The 21,679-nt window shown below is 41.5% G+C and overlaps 1 protein-coding gene across 1 annotated transcript; it reads left to right on the forward strand.

Moving 5' to 3' along the window:
- The first annotated feature begins 41 nt into the window (after positions 1–41).
- On the forward strand, positions 42–21,569 carry LOC101604605 (pantetheinase). Its single transcript, XM_012951424.2, has 7 exons — positions 42–662; positions 3,198–3,328; positions 14,005–14,197; positions 14,780–15,071; positions 15,743–16,101; positions 20,277–20,447; positions 21,275–21,569. The coding sequence occupies exons 1-7, from the start codon at positions 399–401 to the stop codon at positions 21,443–21,445; spliced, it is 1,581 nt and encodes a 526-aa protein (XP_012806878.2). The 5' UTR covers positions 42–398; the 3' UTR covers positions 21,446–21,569.
- Positions 21,570–21,679: the final 110 nt, after the last annotated feature.

Consider the following 21,679-nt stretch of genomic DNA (forward strand, 5'->3'; position numbering starts at 1 on the left):
CTGGGTTGGGGTGGGTACTACATGTAATGCCTGGTGTCCTTACCAAAAGAGAAAATTTGGACACAGCATGCATGGCAGCTTGATACTCAGGAAGAAGACAGCCATCCTCCAGCCAAGGAAGGAAGCCTAGAACACCCTCGCAGCCCTGAGAAGAAACCACTGCTGCCGCCAGAATACAATGCGTCTGCATTAGTCACACTACCCGCCTTGTAGCATTTTGCTAGGCAGCCGCCCAGAGAAACCAACACTGCCTGTTTCCTGACTTGCTGTTCCTGTGCTGTGTCAGTGAGAACACAAGGTCTTTGTGCCCTGAAGACTGTATGAAGGCACAGAGTTCTCTTAAAACCAGTCTGAAAAGTTTAGTTTTCAGATAGTAAGTTCTCGGGACCACGTGACCCATGCTTGCTTTCTATAAAAAGCTAGCCGGGCGGCAGTCTTTGGACTCCAGCATGCTTGCCTCTCGGTGGCTGCTCTGTGTGGTCTCCTCTGCCGTCTGTGTCTTAGAAGCCAGCTCTCTGGACACCTTTGTTGCAGCTGTGTACGAGCATGCAGTGATCCTGCCTAATATCACCCAGTTACCAGTGTCTTCCGAGGAGGCCCTGGCATTAATGAATCAGAATCTTGATGCCTTGGAAAGAGCAGTCACATCCGCAGCAAAGCAGGTATGTCCCCAATCTCTCTGCAGCCCTAGATCCCGAGAAGGACCAGGTCTCAAGGCACAGGGTGATTATCAGCTCAGTTACACTTGTGAGTGGCATCAGTATTAGGAGAGCCAAAGTGTTGTGTTTATATTTACAATCTGTCTTTCATCAAAAAGTTATTATACCACAGACACTATTGCACCCCTCTCTCCAAGAGAAAGTTAGAGAGCAGAGTTAAGCAAGGGACACACTGGTCATGATTCAAGAAGCAGACTTCTGGGCTAGGAGTGGTGGTGCACACCTTTAATCCCAGCATGTGGGAGGCAGAGGTGGGAGGATCATCATGAGTTCGAGGCTACCCTGAGACTACATAGTTAATTCTAGGTCAGCCTGGGCTAGAGTGAAACCCTACCTCGAAAAACAAACAAACAAATAAACAGAAAAACAGCAGCCAACTTTTGAGGAACTGCAGGTGGAAGATTGAGTATAAATAAAGCAGGGCCTGTATTAGTGGCTTTAGTATACCTTTGTGCCCTGAAGTGTTTGCAGGTTTCCAGGTAAGTTAACAATTTGACAATTACAGTGAATTTACAAATTATTTACCAAGAAGTATTCTTGTCATTGTATTTCATTCTCTTTTTAGGACAAAATGATATCTGCTAATAAATAGTATGTCATTGGACGGAATGAAAGGTTAAGTTTAAAGGAAAGTATGTGGTATCAATTGTGGTTTGTATAAATAAGATTTAAATAAGAGATTCATAGAGTAGTTAAAGTCCCAGGATATATAAACTTGATAACAGTAATAAATAAAAACATCCAGCGAGCTGGAGAGATGGTTCAGTGGTTAAAGGTGCCTGCTTGCAGAGTCTGATGGCCCAGTGTGGTAGTCAGCTTCACATTGCTTGGATGAACTTCCAAACCAGGTACTGTTTACAAAAAGAGGAATTTTTCAAGCTTACAGATCCAGGGGAAGTTCCATCAGTGGTGGAAGAGGCTGCTTCCATATATCCAAGCAGAGCAAGACCATCACCAGCCAGCAACACTAAAAGCAACAAATACAAAATGGACCACAAATGGCAGACTCAAAACTCAGACTGCTCTGTATATCTTTTAACTGAAATTCAGGTTCAACCCCAGGGACACCCCCCCCCCAATAGCAGAGATCTGCCTGCTAGGGGCTGAATCTGCAAACTCAATTTTAATAAAACACCTGAAGTTATGGGGGGGGGGGTTATGTTCAAACTACCACATGTGGGTTCCATTTCCCAGTACTCATGTAAAGCCAGATACACAAAGTGGTACATGTGTCTGGAGTTGGTTTGTAGTGGCAAGAGGTCCTGTCGCCCCATTCCTTCTCTCTCTCTCTGCTTGCAGATAAATAAATAAAAATATTTTAAAAGTAATCTATCATATATGTTACACATATATATCATATATGTACACACATAAATTACACATATGTGTATATCAATATATGTTCTTACATATCTTAAAACTAAACAAAAACTTAAAAGGTTATCAGAAGTTTTCATATTCCATTTTACACTTAGTCCAACTGTTTCCTTAAAGGGAGAGCAACTTTCAAAGTGATTCGGGCTAAAGGTGCCTAGGTTAGTCTAGAGAGTACTTCTGGGCTAGTCATAGCCCATGACCTGTATGTGACTCCCCTCCTTTTGAGGTGCACATAACATGTTTGCAGGGCTATGTATAAGGAAATCTTGGAACAGAAGAGGAAGTAAACAGACTTTGGGCTACAAATCAGTCTTGACCTAGTCAGGTACCATGACTTATAGCTCTACTACTGTAATCATTTCCTAAAAATTGTCCTTGAAAGCTGTTATTGTTTAGGAAAACAATGAAAAGATCATATAGAAATGGTGGTTGTCAGGATTAGAAAATTAAAGTCTTTGGGAAGGTTGGGTGGCCTATAATCCCAGCACATGAGAGATGGAAACAGGAAGATTAAGAGTTCAAAGTCATCCTCAAATACATTGTATGTTGAAAAGAACCTGCATATATATTTGGGGAAGGGAGAGATGGCTCAACAGCAATTAAGACATTTGCCCATAAAGCCTCACAACCGAAGTTTGTTTCTCCAGTACCCACATAGAGCCAGATGCACAAAGTGGCACATGCATCTGGAGTTTATTTGCAGTAGCTAGAGGCCCTGGTACATCCATTCTCTCTCTTTCTCTCTCTGTCTCTCTATCTCTCTGCCTGGCTGGTGATGCATGCCTTTAATCTCAGCATCTGGGAGGCAGGATAGGAGGATTGCCTTGAGTTCAAGGTTAGTCTGAGACTACATAGTAAATTCCAGGTTATCCTGGGCTAGAGCAAGAGCACGACTCTACCTAAAAAAAAAATCAGACCAACAAGTAAACAACAACAAAATGCTTAGGAACATCAGTAGACTGTAAAAATATAGAAAACAAAAAGGTAAGATTAAAAGCCCAAATGGCTGTTGTTACTTAATTTCTCTACTGTTCTTTTAGCCCTTCTCCTTGGATTGTTTGCTCATTTGAGAAATGTTTGAACCAGCTCTTTGTCTAACAGGGTGCGCATATTATTGTGACACCAGAAGATGGCATTTATGGTATGCATTTCAGCAGGCAAGCTATCTACCCATACTTGGAGGATATCCCTGACCCTCAAGTAAACTGGATCCCCTGTAATAACCCTGACAGGTAAAGAAACAGAAAATGGCAGGGGTGGGGGATGGATGTCAATGTCTGCTTGTTCCACTTGGAAAAAACTTTGTCAACGACCATTGAGCAGATCCAGTGTTACTCAGCCTTCTGTCACTATGACCAAAAAATCCAAGACAATCCACTTGAAGGGAGGCTAATGGCTGAACAGGATTTTGCTCATGGTCATTTGACTATGTGGTTTTAGGCTTTAGGATTGTACATCGTGATAGGAATACATGACGGATGAGTTGTACTCATGGCAAGGTGGCTTAAGTAAGCAAAAGGAGAAGGGAGAGGAAGAGACTAGAGTCTCAATATTCATTTAAAAACATATCTGCAATGACCCAGCCTCCATGTAATAAATATAACCTAAGATTTTAGTTCCTTTGCTTACAATTTCTTTTTCACTCATTTCATCCTAAGTCTATACTTGGTTTATGCCAGTTAAGTATGTTTCTTGGAGGCATCAAATAACTGGGCCATTTTTTTTTTTTTTTTTTTTTTTTTAGTATTTATTTGCAATTAGAGAGAGAGATAGAGAGAAGAGAGACAGACAGAGAGAATGGACACTCCATGGCTTCCAGCTGTGGCAAATGGACTTCAGATGCATGTGCCACTTTGTGCATCTGGATTTATGTGGATACTGGAGAATTGAACTAAGTTTATTAGCTTTTCAGGCAAGTGCCTTAACTGCTAAGCCATCTCTCTATGTCTTTTAAATGTAAATTGCTGGTTTGTGTGTTTTGATTAGGGATTTGAAGTCATTAACATCTTAATTATTACTCAGACATATGAATTAATTGTGATTTTGTTATTTTTGTAATGTTAAGTATTTTCCTAGTCCTCACTTATTTAACTATTTTTTAAAAGATTTTATCTTTATTTATTTATTATTAGAGACAGAGAGAGAGAGAGAGAGAGAGAGAGAGAGAGAGGGAGAATGGGTGTACCAGGGCCTCTAGGCATTGTAAATGAACTCCAAACACATGTGCCACCATGTGAATCGAACCTTGGTCTTTGGGCTTCACAGGCATACACCTTAACCACTAAGCCATTTCTCCAGCCTCTTATCAACTATTCTAATGTGGTCTTATTTGTTCTTGAGAATTCATGGGTGTATTTATCTCTGTCTTCAATGTGCAAGATTTTTCAAGTATCTTTCTTAATGGTTGCCAAATCCCATTGTTTCTGTTTATAAAAGAAAGTTTTTCTTTCCTTGAATTATGAAGGATAGCTATTGGGTATAGTAAGTCAGTGTTAGCAGTAATGGTCTTTCAAAGTTTGAAGTACATTGCTTCATGCTTTCCTGGTTTTTAGTGTTTCTGTTGAGAAATCTGCCATTATTTGGGTAGGTTTGACTTTATTTGTGACTTGGTATTTATCTCTTCTGACCTTCAAAATTCTTTCTTCATTCTGTATGCTTAGTATTTTAACTATAATATGACAAGAGAAGTTCTTTTCTGATCTTTTCTATTTGGAATTCTAAATGCTTCCTAAATTTGGATGGCCATATATTGCCCTAGGTTTGAAATTTTTTCTGCTATGATATTATAAATATACTTTCTATGATCTTAGCTTGTTCTTGTTTTTCTATGTTCATGATCCATAACTGTTGTCTTTTATTTTTTTAATTACTTAATTTGTCTTGAAGGAGAGATAGAGAGAGAGAGAATAGGTATGCCAGAGTCTCTTGTCACTGCAAACGAACTCCAGATGCATGGTCTACTTTGTGCATCTGGCTTTACATGGGTACTGGAGAATCAAATCTAGGTCATCAGGCTTTGCAAACAAGTACTTTTAACTGCTGAGCCATCTCCCCAGTCCAACTTCCATAAGTTAATTGGATTTTTTTCAGTGGTCTTACCATATTCACGAATTATTCTTTCAAATTCTATATTGACTTCATTATTTTATTCAGCTATTTATTTGCATTTTCTTTGGATTCATTAAAACTTTGTGTCATTTTAATTTTAATTTTATTTATTTATTTGAGAGAGAGAGTGAGGGAGAGAATGAGCATGCCAGAGCCTCTAGTTATTGCAAACGAACTGCAGATGCATGCACCACCTTGTGTATTTGGCTTATGTAGGTATTGGAGAATGAACTTGGGTCCTTAGGCTTCTCAGGCAAGTACCGTAACCACTAAGCTATCTCTCCAGGCCCCTATTTGTGTCTTTTTAAAAAATTCCATTGAACATTCTTTTCATGTGTCTCATGAAATTTACTCTCTTGGAATCCATTACTGAGGGATTGGTGCTTTCTAGAGAAGTAATGTTTTGATTTTTTTTTCATGTTTCTTGATTTTTTTGCATTAGAATTTGCACATCTGGGATTAGGTCATTGATTGGATTTAAAATAATCTATATCCCTTTGGATGAAAGTTCTGTAGTGTTCTAAGGGGACTACCTGTAGTAGGGTTGAGGTACCATTCCTCTCCTCTGTATTTGGGTTGTCGTTCAGTACCTAATCCTTTAGCCCAAATGCTCAGAACACCTGGCACAATCTCTGTTACAACTCCAAGGGGAGAGTATTCACTGCAGAAGCAGCTCCAACTGATGTACAGGCCTGTTGAGCCCTGGAAAATTTCCCCTTACCAGGACTCAGGTTCTCTGCACTACTATCTTAGCTTGAGTTTGTTGCTCCACTGAGTTTCTATCCCAGTCAGTCAGCTCCTGTGGGGTATTCATAAGACTGTTCTGAAGATGCCATCTCAGTGAGTGGAGAGGGGCAATGTGGAGTTTGGACACAGCTCTACACAGCATTTCCAGGAATCTGCTTCACACAGCTTGTTGACCGGTCATTTCCAAATGTTTGTTTTCTCTGATATAGCTTATGGAAATTTCCCTTTTCTCTCTGTTTTTAAGAGTATTTTTATTTATTTATTTGTATGCAGAAAGAATGAGGGGGGAGAGAGAGAGAGTGAGTGAGAGAGTGAATATGGGCGTGCCAGCCACTGCAAATGAACTCCAGATGCATGCAGCACTTTATGCATCTGGCTTTACATGGGTACTGGGGAATCGAACCTACATTGTTAGGTTTTACGAGAAAGTGCCTTAATTGCTAATTCATCTCTTCAGTTCCCCCTTTTCTCTTCTGTTTACTGATCCAGAACAGCAGTAGAGAGGATTTTTACCTTCCCTATTATTATTTTTTTTCTTTTTGAGGTAGGGTCTCACTCTGGCCCAGGCTGACCTGTAATTAACTATGTAGTCTCAGGGTGGCCTCCAAGTCACAGTGATCCTCCTAACCTCTGCCTCCCCAGTGCTGGGATTAAAGGTGTGCGCCACCATACCCGGTTTCCCTTCCCTATTACTTTTTGCAGCTCAAAAAACAAAACAAAACAAAACACAATTCTGTGTGTGTGTGTGTGTGTGTGTGTGTGTGTGTGTGCAGGTGCTCATGCATAGGGGTCAGAAGACAGCTTCAAGTTGTCTCTGTCCCCACTTCCTTTGAGATAGGGCCCCTTACTGCTATAAATGAGCTGCCAGACTGCTAGTGAATGTCAGACTTAGCTGGCTCCTAAGTTTTGGATTCCACTGGTCCCCGCCTCTCATTGTTGTAGGTGCCTTGGGATCACAAATGCATGCACTATTTCGTATCTAGTTTTATGCCGGTGCCACAGAATTGAACCTCAGTCAGCAGGCTTTGCAAACAAGTGTCTAAATATGGATCCATCTCCCCAGCCCCTTCCTTACCACGTTTGTTTTGTGCTCTAGGCTTCATTCTTTTATTTCCTTTACAAATGTAGTGTTCAACATTTCTGCATTTTATTTAGTCTTTCAAAGTCTACTGTTCACTGTGATATTTCCTTGCCTTTTGATATTTCTCATGTCTTTGGGACAGAGTCTTATATATCTCAGGTTGTTTTAAACTCATTATGTAGCCTAAGATGACCATGAACTTGTGACTCTTCTGCTTCTCTATTGCTGGATTACAGGCATGTGCCACCACATCCAGTTTATACAAAGCTAGAATAGGACTCAGGGTTTCATGCATAATGAATAAGCTCTCTACTAATTGAACTTCACCTCTTCTTTAAAAAACCTTCATTAATATAGACAATATATACCATGATCATAATCCCTTCCCACCACCCCCACTTTTCCTTCTCCCAAATTCTGCCTCCTTTTCTTTCCAACTAGTCTTCTAGTTTTGAGGTCATCATTTTCCCCTTTCTATTATGAAGGTCTTGTGTACATAGTTCAGCCACTGTGAGGTCATAACTATCAAGGCCACTTTGTGTCTGGAAGACAGCAATGTGAGCACTCCTCCTTTTTCTTTGGCTGTTACATTCTTGCTGTCTCCTCTTCCACAGTGGTCCCTGAGCCTTGGAGTATATGATAGATATATCTCACTTAGTGCTGCACATTTCACTGCCATTTCTTCTCAGAAGTATGGTGAGTTTTGAGTCACCCCAGTAGACACCATCTGAAAAGAGAAGCTTCTCTAGCCAAGCACAAGAACAGCATTAATATATAGGCATAAACATAAATACTTAGAGGGTAGTTTAGTGAGCACTTAGCCAGTTAATAGAAGTAGTTTTCTCCTAGGGTTTATGACCTCCCAAGACATAGGTTTTTAGTACTAGACAGAGATTTTCTCCTGTGGAGTGGGCCTCCAGTCCAATCAGAGAGTAGCTAGTTTCCCCCATAACAGACATGCCACCATTGCACCTATTGATACACTTAGCCTGGATGACCAGCCATAAAGCTTGCATGATTCACTACTTGTTGACAGCATTAATGATAAATTTTCTCCCCAACAGGCTGCCTAGGTCTTTTCAGCTTCCTGATAGCTTCCATTCATAAGGGAGGAAGCTTCCAGCTCAGGTCCACCTTGTTTTCTCAGTGGCTTACAGCCCAAGCATGCAAGTTTTTCATCAATAAGGTCTTACCATCTAGGTTTGGTGGGCAACCAAGAGCCTTGGCAATGGCCTGTAATATTTTGGGGGCATCAGGGACCTCCTTGGCCAAAAACTCACTGAAAGGTATCTCACACCTGATACTGAATTTTTCTAATAACAATCTATGGCTTCTGGGCACAACATTATTCACCTCCACAGGATACTTCTGCCTAAACCCTTCACCTTTTTTTTTGTTAAGGCAAATACTGATTTTTTTCTGTATTTGTGGGAACATAGTGTTATCAGTTTATTCTTATTCTTATTAATTATTTATTTTTCAAGGTGGCAGAGAGAAAAACAAGAAGAGAGAGAGAGATAGAGATAGATAGGCACCTTGCCACTGCAACCAAATTCCAGATGCATGTGCCACTTTGCGTATCTGTCTTTATGTGGGTATTGGAGAATCAAACCCAGGACATTAGGCTTACAAGCAAGTGTCTCTAACTGCTGGGCAATCTTTCCAGCCCATTGTTCCTGTTTTGAGAGTAATGAAGTTTTTTATTTATTTATTTATTTTTTAATATTTTTTGTGCATTTTTTATTTATTTGAGAGTGACAGACGGAGAGAAAGACAGATAGAGGGAGAGAGAGAGAATGGGTGCGCCAGGGCTTCCAGCCACTGCAAACGAACTCCAGACGCGTGTGCCCCCTTGTGCATCTGGCTAACGTGGGACCTGGGGAACCGAGCCTCGAACCGGGGTCCTTAGGCTTCACAGGCAAGCACTTAACCGCTAAGCCATCTCTCCAGCCCAATGAAGTCTTTTTTGTGTCTAGATAGGCTTAGCTTAAGGGTTAGAGTGCTGGACACACAATGGTCTCTACAACTTCCTCACCTAGTGTGTGGCCCTTCGGTGCTTGTTTTGCTACTTGCAAAGAGTGTCAAGTGCAAGCACAATGGAAGGGTGGGTCTGAAACAAATGTTTATTAAAACAGAAAGCATGCAGTGAAAGAAGGCACAAAGTACAGGTCCTGAGTGAGTAGCCACTGGATGACTTGGATTGGGCCTTTTTATATCCTTGGAAATATAAATGAAGTATCCAGTCAAGTTGGACTGAATTACTTATGTGGAATGTATGTGGAGGCTTCTGAAAGGCTGTTGACTTGATACCCTTGGGAATGTAAGTTAGGCATCAAGTTGGGCTGGGTTGCATTGGTTACTTGGTATGTGAGGGGCTCCTGACAGGTCACTGAGTTAAGAAGAGGATGATAAAGTCCAGTTGACATCCTGGGGAGTAAGCACAATGTAGGGCTTTTGACTTGGTGGAAATCAGTACTTTTTGGACTTTAGTTCCCAGACTCTCCTTTCTGGACCGATTATATAATCTCTGGCCTAGGGCCACCCTGAATGCATCTATAATCTCTGTGTTCCTTGGATCTCTCAGACCTCACAAATACCTGCTTATTCTATTTATTTATTTGCAAGAAGAGAGAGAGAGAGAGAGAGAGAGAGAGAGAGAGAGAGAGAGGGAGAGGATGGAGAGAATGGGCACCCCAGGGCCTCTAGCCACTGCAAACAAACTCCAGACATATACACCATTTTGTGCATCTGGTTTTACGTGAGTCCTGGGGAATTGAACCCAGTATGTTAGGCCGTGCAGGCGAGTACCTTAACCTCTGGACCATCTCTTCAGCCCTGTTTATTCTTTTTGAACTTGTAACCTTGATTAGCTTCCTCCTCTATCATTTTTAGGAATCATAATTCTATATTTGAATTTGTGCTCAAAACCACTACTAACTACTATAAATGCTACCTGAGACACCTTGACTTTGGCAAAATTCAATACCATTAACTTTTTTCTTACTTTATTATGTCATAATCCATTCTCCCTTCCTTCCCTCCTTCCATCACCTCCTTTCCTTTCCTTTCCTTTCCTTTCCCTTCCTTTCCCTTCCTTTCCTTTCCTTTCCCTTCCTTTCCCTTTCCTTTCCCTTCCTTTCCCTTCCTTTCCCTTCCTTTCCCTTCCGTTCCGTTCCGTTCCGTTCCTTTCCTTCCTTTCCCTTCCTTTCCCTTCCTTTCCCTTCCTTTCCCTTCCTTTCCTTCCTTTCCTTCCTTTCCCTTCCTTTCCCTTCCTTTCCCTTCCTTTCCCTTCCTTTCCCTTCCTTTCCCTTCCTTTCCCTTCCTTTCCCTTCCTTTCCCTTCCTTTCCCTTCCTTTCCCTTCCTTTCCCTTCCTTTCCCTTCCTTTCCCTTCCTTTCCCTTCCTTTCCCTTCCTTTCCCTTCCTTTCCCTTCCTTTCCCTTCCTTTCCCTTCCTTTCCCTTCCTTTCCCTTCCTTTCCCTTCCTTTCCCTTCCTTTCCCTTCCTTTCCCTTCCTTTCCCTTCCTTTCCCTTCCTTTCCCTTCCTTTCCCTTCCTTTCCCTTCCTTTCCCTTCCTTTCCCTTCCTTTCCCTTCCTTTCCCTTCCTTTCCCTTCCTTTCCCTTCCTTTCCCTTCCTTTCCCTTCCTTTCCCTTCCTTTCCCTTCCTTTCCCTTCCTTTCCCTTCCTTTCCCTTCCTTTCCCTTCCTTTCCCTTCCTTTCCCTTCCTTTCCCTTCCTTTCCCTTCCTTTCCCTTCCTTTCCCTTCCTTTCCCTTCCTTTCCCTTCCTTTCCCTTCCTTTCCCTTCCTTTCCCTTCCTTTCCCTTCCTTTCCCTTCCCTTCCCTTCCCTTCCCTTCCCTTCCCTTCCCTTCCCTTCCCTTCCCTTCCCTTCCCTTCCCTTCCCTTCCCTTCCCTTCCCTTCCCTTCCCTTCCCTTCCCTTCCCTTCCCTTCCCTTCCCTTCCCTTCCCTTCCCTTCCCTTCCCTTCCCTTCCCTTCCCTTCCCTTCCCTTCCCTTCCCTTCCCTTCCCTTCCCTTCCCTTCCCTTCCCTTCCCTCCCTCCCCTCCCTCCCCTCCCTCCCCTCCCTCCCCTCCCCTCCCCTCCCCTCCCCTCCCCTCCCCTCCCCTCCCCTCCCCTTCCATTCTCCTTTTCTTCCCTTCCATTCTCCTTTTCTTCCCTTCCATTCTCTCTTTTTTCTTTCCTTCATTTCTTCCCTCCTCTTTCTAGGAACTGCCAAAGTGGTTTTAATAGCAACATACATATTTGGAACTTCAAGAATCTAGAGGAGTTCAAATTTCTCCACACCCTCTTAAACATTTGTCATTTTGTTATAGTTTTTCAATCATAGCCATCTTTATGGATGTGATGTAGTATCTCATTGTGGGTTTGATTTGTGTTTTATTTATGGTTAGATGTATCAGTTATCATTTAAGGTGCACACATATTACACATCTGCATCTGGTCTTGGTTTTGGGGATGATTTCTGTTAGTTTTTGTTTTCATTTGACCAGCTTATAGCTTCTCATTTCTTTGCATTTACAAATATATATGATTCTTGGTTGATAGTGGGCATTTGAATATTAAAATGAACCTCCATTTCCCCCCAGGGTTTATTTTACATTCTCCTCTGTCTCAAAAATAATTTTTTTTTCTAAAAAAGAGAAACTGGCCCTTTAAATATTCTGGTAGTTACCTTCATGAGAGAGCACATGTGAAGAGCTTGAAGCAGTGTTGGGTGTGTGCAACAATGACTGCATTCTTCTGTGACTGTTTCTCCATGCTGAGAAGAAGCAGCCAGCAAATGAACACATACCCCAGATACTCAGAGGACAGGGTCCTTAGGGCCCACCTTGCTCCTTATGCTGTCTGAGGAAAACACACACAGCTGCCATTTGCAAGGCTATAAAGCTGAACTTCAACTGAAATTAACTACAGTTTACCTTCTGAGGCTGTGCCTGGAAGCTGCAAGCCTCTGAATATACCACAGAGTTCTGAAATAGTCTGGACAAATTCTGCACTGCCATCGTTGTCTAGGTGGGGAGTGAGAGTCCAGAGCACTTTCTTTCCAGTGTCAAAATGTTAATACTGGGCTGGAGAGATGGCTTGGTGGTTAAAGTGCTTGCCTGCAAAGTCAAAGGACCCAGGTTAAATTCCCCAGAACCCATGTAAGTCAGATGTACAAGGTGGCACAAGCATCTGGAGTTCATTTGCTGTGGCTGGATGCCCTGGCACACCCATTCTCTCTCTCTCTCATTATCAAATAAATAAAATAAAATAGTTAAAAAATGTTAATACTGCCTCTTCTCTAACAGGCCTGAAAAGAATATGTAAGGTTTTGTTCTCTAATATGTACAAGATGCTGTAGACATTCTAAGATGGACTCATAAGTGCATATGTTATTACAGATTGTGATATTTTCTATGAATCAAAAATATATAGTCAGGGCTGGAGAGATGGCTGAGTGGTTAAGGCGATTGCCTGCAAAGCCTAATGACCTGGGTCCAATTCCCCAGTCAGGTAAAGGCAGATGTACACAGTGACACATGCGTCTGGAGTTTGTTTATAGTGGCTAGGGGCCTTGGCGCATCCATTCTTTCTCTTGCTCTGTCTTCCTCTTATTGCAAAAAAAACTTAAAATATTTAAAAATATGTATGGTCAAGAATGGCAGGGGGGGAATGGATCTGCAAGTAAAAACACTTGCCACACAAGCATGGGGACCTAAGAAGGCCCAATTCACCCTGAGTCCAGTTCCCTATGACTCAAGTAAAAAAGTGGGCATGGCCATGCATACCTATAATCCCACTTCTTTGGGGAGCGCAGAGAGCAGAATCACTGGGGTTTACAGTTCAGCCTGTCTGACAGCATAAACAGCAGTTCTGAATTCAGAAGGAAACTCTATCTCAAGGAAGTACATGGATGAGTGATGGAGGAAGACACACAGTATTCTCCTCTGGCTTCTGCATGTGTGTGCATGAGGCAAGCACATCTGTACATACAGTATGCACAACACACACACACACACACACACACACACACCAGACTCGACCTTAGCACAGACTCCTACAGCCAAATTCCCATCAGCATGGTTTCTTTTGAAGTCCCTTATTGCCTTAATCCTTCTTTACTATCTGTTGGTGTTTATAATTTATTTTAAAAATATTTTCATTCACTTGTGAGAAGAGATAGAGAGAGAGAATAAAATGAATAAATATGGGCACTCAAAGTCCTCCTGCCACTGCAAACAAATTCCATATGCATATATCACTTTGTACATCTGGCTCCATGTAGATACTGGGGAATCAAACCTGGGCTGTAGACTTTGCAAAAAGTATCTTTATTTATTTATTTTTTGAACAAACAAAAATGGAGATCAGCATAATGGCACATGCCTGTGATTTCAGCAGAGGCAGAAGGATCATGGGTTCAAGACCAGCTTGTCAAAAAAACAAAACAAAAAAAAAAACAAAAAACAGGCTCGAGGGACGGGCAGAAGAGCCCTTGGGAGAGGGCAGTAGCCAGGGAAGTGGCTTTGTGGATGCTGGTCCCCAAGGCATAAACTAAAGAGCCAGAATGACCTGTGAGTTTGGAAGGCACAGTGACCCAGCTGTGTCTTCAAAGGTGCAAAGTGCAAAGTGGGACTGTCATCACTTTTTAAAATTTTTTTTGGTTTTTCGAAGTAGGGTCTCACTCTAGCCCAGGCTGACCTGGAATTCACTATGGAGTCTCAGGGTGGCCTTGAACTCATGGCGATCCTCCTACCTCTGCCTCCCGAGTGCTGGGATTAAAGGCGTGCACCACCACGCCCGGCTCATCTCCAGCAACAAGTATCTTTAACTACTGAGCAATTTCCCCAGCCCCAGAATTTAATTATAAATAAAACAATAAGTTTAGACAACTATGATTCTGAATTTTGTTAAAAGTCAATCTTGATTTTAAAAAAACACAATCCTTTTCCTCTTCTAATGACTGTACACCAGATTTGGCTACAACCCAGTACAAAAAAGACTCAGCTGCTTGGCCAAGAGCAACTCTATCTATGTTGTGGCAAACATAGGTGACAAGAAGCCATGCCATGCCAGTGACTCTCATTGTCCCCCTGACGGCCGTTACCAATACAACACTAATGTGGTATTTGATTCTCAAGGAAAACTGGTTGCACGCTACCACAAGGTAATATTAATTAATTAAAGTGGGCAAGAGGAAACAATTGCTATTACTTATAACAACAAAGTTATTTTGGAAGGAAAGAAGTGATAAAGTATAGAGCAATATTTAGGTAAGTTCTTGTAAAGAGACAGAGGTGGTCCCTGTGCATTTAGGAATATGGGGGTGTGTTATATGGGGTGTGTGAGAGTTGCCAGGAGCTACCTGCATTGAAGTATATTGTCCCCTTTTGTATTTTGTCTTCAAAAGAATATGCCCAGGCAATGAGTCAAAGAATGAATGGAAAACTTACCTGACAGCCTTGGTCTTGAAGAGAAAGGAGCAGATAGAATTCTCTATTTCACTCCATTACCTTGTCCGATTCAAGACTGTCTGTAGAGATAAGGGTCTCCACATACCCATCTATAATGCGAAGGATGCATAGATTTACTTAACCCGGAGTGGGTGATTTTCTGAGGCACTGCAGTTTTCCTATGAAGATTACGGTCATAGACACAGGGGCACTGCTGCATGGACATGAGCCTCCATTTTAGTGAGGCGCAGTAATAATGTCCAGGCCGGCTTCCCTTCCTTTTCTGTTTATTACAGCAAAACCTCTTCCTGGGTGAGGATCAGTTCGATGCACCCAGGGAACCGGAGTTTGTGACTTTCAACACCTCGTTTGGAAAGTTCGGCATTTTCACATGCTTTGATATACTCTTCCATGACCCTGCCGTGACCCTGGTAAAAGATTTCCATGTGGACACCATCCTCTTCCCCACGGCTTGGATGAATGTTCTTCCACATTTATCAGCCATTGAATTCCACTCAGCATGGGCCATGGGCATGGGGGTCAACTTCCTTGCCTCCAATATACATTACCCCACAAAGAGAATGACAGGTAATATGTGGTCTTTGGGATTTAGTTTTAAAAAAATCATTTTTAAAAATTAACACGTACTTTTGTTTTTTAACGCATTTTTTTTTTTTTTTTTTGAGGTAGGGTCTTGCTCTAGCCCAGGCTTACGTGGAATTCACTATGTAGTCTCAGGGTGGCCTCGAACTTACTGCAATCCTTTTACCTCTGCCTCCCAAGTGCTGGGATTAAAGGTGTGGGCCACCCCACCTGGCTCATAATTCCTAATTTTTGAAGATTTAGCTGGTGATATGCTGTTGAATCAATCTATCTAAACTATATTTAGCTGGGTGCAGCGGTGCATGCCTGTAAGCTTATCTCTGAAGGCTGAGGTAGGAGAATTTAAGTTCAAGGCCAGCCTGGACTAACAATAACTGCCTAAGAAAAAGAAACAAAAATATTGTTTTGTAGATTTATTTTGTTTCATTCAGCATGATATGCTTTTTCTTTCAAAATCCAGCAGTGGTTTTACGTAAAATTCTCCCTTTTGGGTATCTTATTGTCATGCTTGTTGAATTTTCTTTCATCTCTGTCTCCACATATGCATATGTTACTGAAGTGTATTATATAGCTTAGAGGGAATAAAATGAATGTTTTCCAATAACATTAACATGAATAAAATCTCTTCACTTTCTCATCTCCAATGACATTTCCAGGAAGTGGCATCTATGCACCTGAGTCCCCAAAATCATTTCATTATGATATGAGGACAAAGGAGGGGAAACTCCTCTTCGCACAACTGGACTCCCACCCACACCGCCCCGCGGTGAACTGGACTTCTTATGCCAGCAGCATAGAAGCACTTTCAGTGGGAAATAAGGAGTTTAAGAGCATTGCCTTTTTTGATGAGTTCACGTTTGTGGTGCTCAAAGGAATCGCAGGAAATTACACCGTCTGCCAGAATGATCTTTGCTGTCACCTAAGCTACCAGATGTCTGAGAAGCGATCTGATGAGGTTTATGCCCTTGGGGCATTTGATGGATTGCACACCGTTGAGGGGCAGTACCATCTGCAGGTAATGCTGGTGTCAGGAGAACTGCTAAATAAAATGCAGACGCACAGATGCAGTTGAGTGTCAGATAAACAGTGGATGACTGTTTTAGTATGATATGGGTGTACTACACCATAGGAAATATGTGCTAAAGGAATTGTTGCTTATTTTGAAATTAAAGTTGCTCTTGGAAGCCTGGATAACTCTTGTAGTCCTCAGTTCTAAGTCCCATTTTAATGTGGTTGCAGAAAAAAAGGGAGAACAATTTAATATTGCTATTGCAGTATCAATATTAAAATGATTCAAATTACAACTAATATTTCTGGATAATGAAGTCCCTGGGATATATCCTAGCTGGAAAAATTTAAGAATTTTGTTTGTATGTTTATTATTATTATTATTTGTTTTGTTTTTTGAGATAGGGTCTCACTCTAGCTCAGGCTGATGTGGAATTCACTATGTAATCTCAGGGTGGCCTTGAACTCATGGTGATCCTCCTACCTCTGCCTCCCGAGTGCTGGGATTAAAGGCAAGTGCCATAACATGCAGCTGTTTATTATTTTGTAAAAAGGTGTTCTATTTATTTATTTGTATGGAGGGGAGGAGGGAGGAAGGAAGAGAGAGAAAGAGGGAGCATACGGAATGGGCACACTATGGTCTCCTGCCAGTAGAAATGAACTCTAGATGCATGCACTCCTTTGTGCATTTAGCTTTATAAAGATATTGGGGACTCAAACCGAGGCTGTTAAGGCAAGTGACTTTAACCACTGACCCTTCTCTCCAGCTCCATGTCTGTATGTTTACTAATGTCTATCTTGCTTTCTGAAGAGCTTGACACTAAGTGTGCAACAGGGATAGATGGCTCCCTCTGAGGTGTGCAGTAGACTGGTTTTCAGCTGCAGACTCAACATGAAGAAGGCCCTATTCTAGCTTGGTGAGCTGCATTCGGCTCTTCTCGTCTTTGGACTGGCCCTCATCCTGTCTCTTAGGTTATTATAATATGTTCATAATAGGGCTTTTTGTTGACAGTTTCAGTTCTATCTTCTGTATTCCATACATTATAATTAGACCGATCACAAAAAACCTTTTCTGCTTATATCATATGCTTCCTTAAAATTCCTCATTGACTACTAATTAGTAAGCCAAATGCTTATAAATGAATGGCTCACAAAGTCTTCCTGTGTGATCCATTCCTACTTCTACCTTCTCTCACTTGCACTCACACATGCTGTGGGCTTCTGCAATATCAAGCTATTTTTCTTCTTCCAATTTGCTAATATCTGCAGAACCTCTGGATGTATGTGTACAAGGTTTGTTTCCTTTCTCCATGGTGACCACCATCTGCATATCTCTCAAAGCATTTTTCCATTATTACGTTCACCAGAAAGCTGCATGCCATGACCAAAGCCACTTTGCCATCTCCCCAGCTAGATGGGTGCCTCATTTATGTGCTCCAAGAGCACGCTCCCCTTGAATGGGATGAGCCACTGCAAATTCCAGAAATACACTATAGCCTGATGTTAATTGCTCTTAGGTTTTAGTGCCAAATGATTTATAAAAATTATTTTCAGAGTTGTGGAGTTTGGCATTGAGGATAAGGGATTTTGATATTATATGACACTAGCTAACTTTCTTGGTTGAACAATGATGCTAAATTTTTAATAAAATCCTTGTTGGCAGCACTTAGGGGTCTGACTTCTGGAGATGTCTTTGTAGGATATAGTATGTAGGAAATGGCAAAGGAAGATATTTTCAATATTCAGCATGATTCATTCATGCAATCCTCTTCAGCTATATCTTTCATACTTCTGTCTAAATACCATCTGCTTTTCCTCTCTAGAAATCAATTTCTCTGTCTGTTTTTGGAGCAGGGAAGCATAATGGCCAATCTGTGTTGAGGACCTTAGTGTGTACCCTAAGGCATCCTTTATAAGGTTCCATTATTATTTTTTTCTTCCTTACTTTAACTACCATGGCTTTGGTCACAACTTTCAGGTATCTAGTGGTCCCAACAATGGGATCATGAGGGCTCTATAGAGCAGACCAAGCTAACTCTTAGTTTTAACCCCTTCCACCTTAAAATTTCAGCTTCGCAGACTGTACTATGATCTGTCTCTTTCATTCACTATTTCTAATATTTTTATTTATTCACTTGATAGAGACAGAGAGGAAAAGATAGACAGTGAGTATGGATGCACCAGGGCCTCCAGCCACTGCAAATGAACTCCAGACACATGTGCACTGTGCATCTGGTTTCGTGTGGGTGCTGGGGAATCAAACCCAGGCCATCAGGCTTTGCAAACAAACCTTTAACAGCTGAGCCATCTCTCCAGGCCTCTTCTAAAATATTCGTGTTTTAAAAAAATAGGATTTCAAGGGGAAAAAGAAAGAAGCATGTTTTCATTCTTCTTTTGTCTGAAAGGTCTTTCTCATCTAAACACACTTGCCCTGAAGTGCTTGGGGGACTACTTGGGAAGAAGAAGGGGTTCAGCTGGAGAGGGGAGGGTATAAGAGAAGGTGATGGGGGAGCGAATATAACCAAACACATGATTTACATGTAGGAAAGTTGTCAGGAACTAAAATTTAAAAACACAAAACAGGAAGGGAAGCAGAGAGAGTAGATAAACACTGAAGCTTTAAAAATGAGAGAAGAAAGCCGGGCGTGGTGGTGCACGCCTTTAATCCCAGCACTCAGGAGGCAGAGGTAGGAGGATTGCCATGAGTTCGAGGCCTCCCTGAGACTCCATAGTGAATTCCAGGTCAGCCTGGGCTAGAGTGAGACACTACCTCGAAAAACCAAAAAAAAAAAAAAAAAAAAAAAAGAGAGAGAGAGACAAGAAAGCGGGGCGTGTTGGTGCACGCCTTTAATCTCAGCACTCGGGAGGCAGAGGTAGGAGGATCTCCGTGAGTTCGAGGCCACCCTGAGACTACATAGTGAATTCCAGGTCAGCCTGGGATAAAGTGAGACCTTACCTCGAAAAGCCAAAAGATAAAAAAAAAAAGATAAAAATGAGACAAGAGATGATGATGCCCAGATGTGGACAAATGAGCACAGACCTGCTTTTGGGAGCTTCCCTGGTGAGATGGATGTCTTGGGCCCTTGGATTTTATTTTGACGTAGCTAAAGCTTAGTTGACTTTTTTTTTTTTTTTCTCTACCTCAGATTAAAGGGATGGGACCTTCCAAATCAAGGGCTGCCTCTAGATCAAGGGTGGGGATCATTGTAGTTATAAAGTGTTGTGTGTGTGTGTGTGTGTGTGTGTGTGTGTGTGTGTGTGTAATAGGCAATAAGACAGATACTACCTTAGCATCTAGATTAAGCATTTTATAAAGGTGGAACACTCTGTTCTTCAGATTGAGACTACAGCCTTGGGATGCTAGGCATGCGCTCTACCACTGAGCTGCATCCCCAGCCCTAATAAGGAGCACATTTGACAATTTAAAACATTACTTAGCCAAGCATGGGTCACACTTCTGTAACCCCAGCAATCAGGAGGCTAAAGCATGAGGACTGCCACAAGCCTGGGCTGCACAGTAAGTTCCGGGTCAGCCTGGGCTATAGTGAGACCCTGCTTCAGTGAAGCAAAACAGCAATAACCTCCTCTCCCGAAGGCCTTACTAACTTGAGGACAATGAAGGTATTGTTCATCAGCCTAATTATCTATGAAGCCATTCCTATTAACAGTGAATTGCAGGCAGTACCAGAGACTATAAAGTCCTTTATTTTTATTCCTAATATACCAGTGGTATATCAGCAGCACACCAGATAATTCTAATGAGAAAGTAACATTATTTTACTAGTGAGAGATGCATCACTATTTTTCTCTGAACAAAGTAATTAACTTCCTTCCTTCCTCCCTTCCAAACATTAATTATTATATTATTATCATTCTAGTATTTTGTTGAGAGAAGCTCCTCAAACTCTTAGTTCTCCTGCCTCAGCCTCGCGAGTGCTGAAATTACAGAATGTTCCAGGATGCCCAGTTTATCAGCTGACTTTTTTTTTTTTTTCTGAGTCGGGTGCATTAAATTCATGAATTAACTTGAAAACCTTCCCACAGCTTTATTAGAGTATAATTAACAAATGAAAATTTTATAGTGTGCATTATGGCACAACCATTGTGGAATGATTAGATTAAGCTAAATCTGCACACATCATCATGACTGTCTGTCATAACTTCCCGATTTGCATTTCTTAGATTTGTACTCTGCTGAAATGTAGAACCATGGACCTAAGCACCTGTGGCAGTTCAGTTGATACAGCTTCAACCAGGTTTGAAATGTTTTCCCTCAGTGGCACTTTTGGAACCCAGTATGTCTTCCCTGAGGTGTTGTTGAGTGAAATCAAGCTTGCCCCGGGAGAATTTCAGGTATAAATCATTGTTTGATATAACTGGTTAATTTCATGTAAGCGGAGGTACTTTTTGATATCAGAACCCATCCAAGTGCTTCTGTCCAGCCATGTTTCTTTCACTGGTTTTCTGAGCAAGCCCCCTTTCCTGGCAGAAATAGCTGCTGGCCTTGAGGGAGGCTGGTAGGAGGGTAGGAGATGGGGGAGTCAGTGATAAGGTGATAGGAAGTTCAAAGTCACCTTGGCAATCACTTCTGGTCATTTGGAGCAGTCTTTATTTGTCTGAGAGCCTAGATATCTCTCTTACATATGACCACTTCCTTTATGTTGTTTCATGTTCATTAACTCATGGGATATTTCTGATAGTTAAATGATAAGATACTGATTACAGGCATTTAGATAATAAATATTTTAGTGTCATTTCCATAGCTTCAATTTCCATTATACTCTTTTTGTAAAGTTTTCCCCTTACTTCCTTTTTCTTTCCATTTCTTGCTTTCTTTATTTTCCTTCTTTCCTTCCTTCCTTCCTTCCTTCCTTCCTTCCTTCCTTCCTTCCTTCCTTCCTTCCTTTCTCTTCTCCTCCCTCCCTCCCTCCTTTCTTTCTTCTTTCTTTCTTCCTTTCTTCCTTTCTTTCTTTCCTTCTCTGATTCCAATGGAATCTGGTGTCTACTATAGCATGCTCTATGCCTGAGCCATATCCCTAACTCTTCAAATATTTATAAAACAACAAAAATTGTCCAGTACTTAAAATTGCTTCTTTATCCAGTTATGTCAAATATTAAAAGTGCTGTAGGATTGTATATTTCTGAAGTAGACCTTATCTGTTTTCTTCTATTTTAAACAGGTGTCAAGTGATGGGCGCTTGTTGAGCTTAAAGCCAACCTCTGAACCTGTCTTAACAGTCACCTTGTTTGGGAGGCTATATGAGAAGGATTCAGCATCAGGCATCAGAGTACATTCACTAATAATAGTGTTGATGGGTTTGATATCTATTATATATGCCTTATGTTGGTAGAAATATTTAAATTTTTGCCTGGTGTGGTGGCGCACGCCTTTAACCTCAGCACTTGGGAGGCAGAGGTAGGAGGATCACCACTAATTCAAGGCCACCCTGAGACTACATAATGAATTCCAGGTTAGCCTGAGCTAGAGTGAGACCCTACCTCAGAAAACCAAAAAAGAAAAAAATAGAGGGAGAAATATTTACATTTTCTCTTTTATTCAGGATAATTTAAAATGATAAAGAAAA

The sequence above is a fragment of the Jaculus jaculus genome, chromosome 9 (assembly GCF_020740685.1).
Source record: "Jaculus jaculus isolate mJacJac1 chromosome 9, mJacJac1.mat.Y.cur, whole genome shotgun sequence".
NCBI classification, from domain to species: domain Eukaryota; kingdom Metazoa; phylum Chordata; class Mammalia; order Rodentia; family Dipodidae; genus Jaculus; species Jaculus jaculus.

Bases quoted from the DNA above. Each gene is read 5' to 3' on its own strand.
- LOC101604605 (XM_012951424.2), top strand. From the start codon at position 399: ATGCTTGCTTTCTATAAAAAGCTAGCCGGGCGGCAGTCTTTGGACTCC. The intron at 3,329-14,004 runs GTAAAGAAACAG...ACTGTACACCAG, and splicing joins CCCTGTAATAACCCTGACAG to ATTTGGCTACAACCCAGTAC. The intron at 20,448-21,274 runs GTATAAATCATT...TATTTTAAACAG, and splicing joins TTGCCCCGGGAGAATTTCAG to GTGTCAAGTGATGGGCGCTT.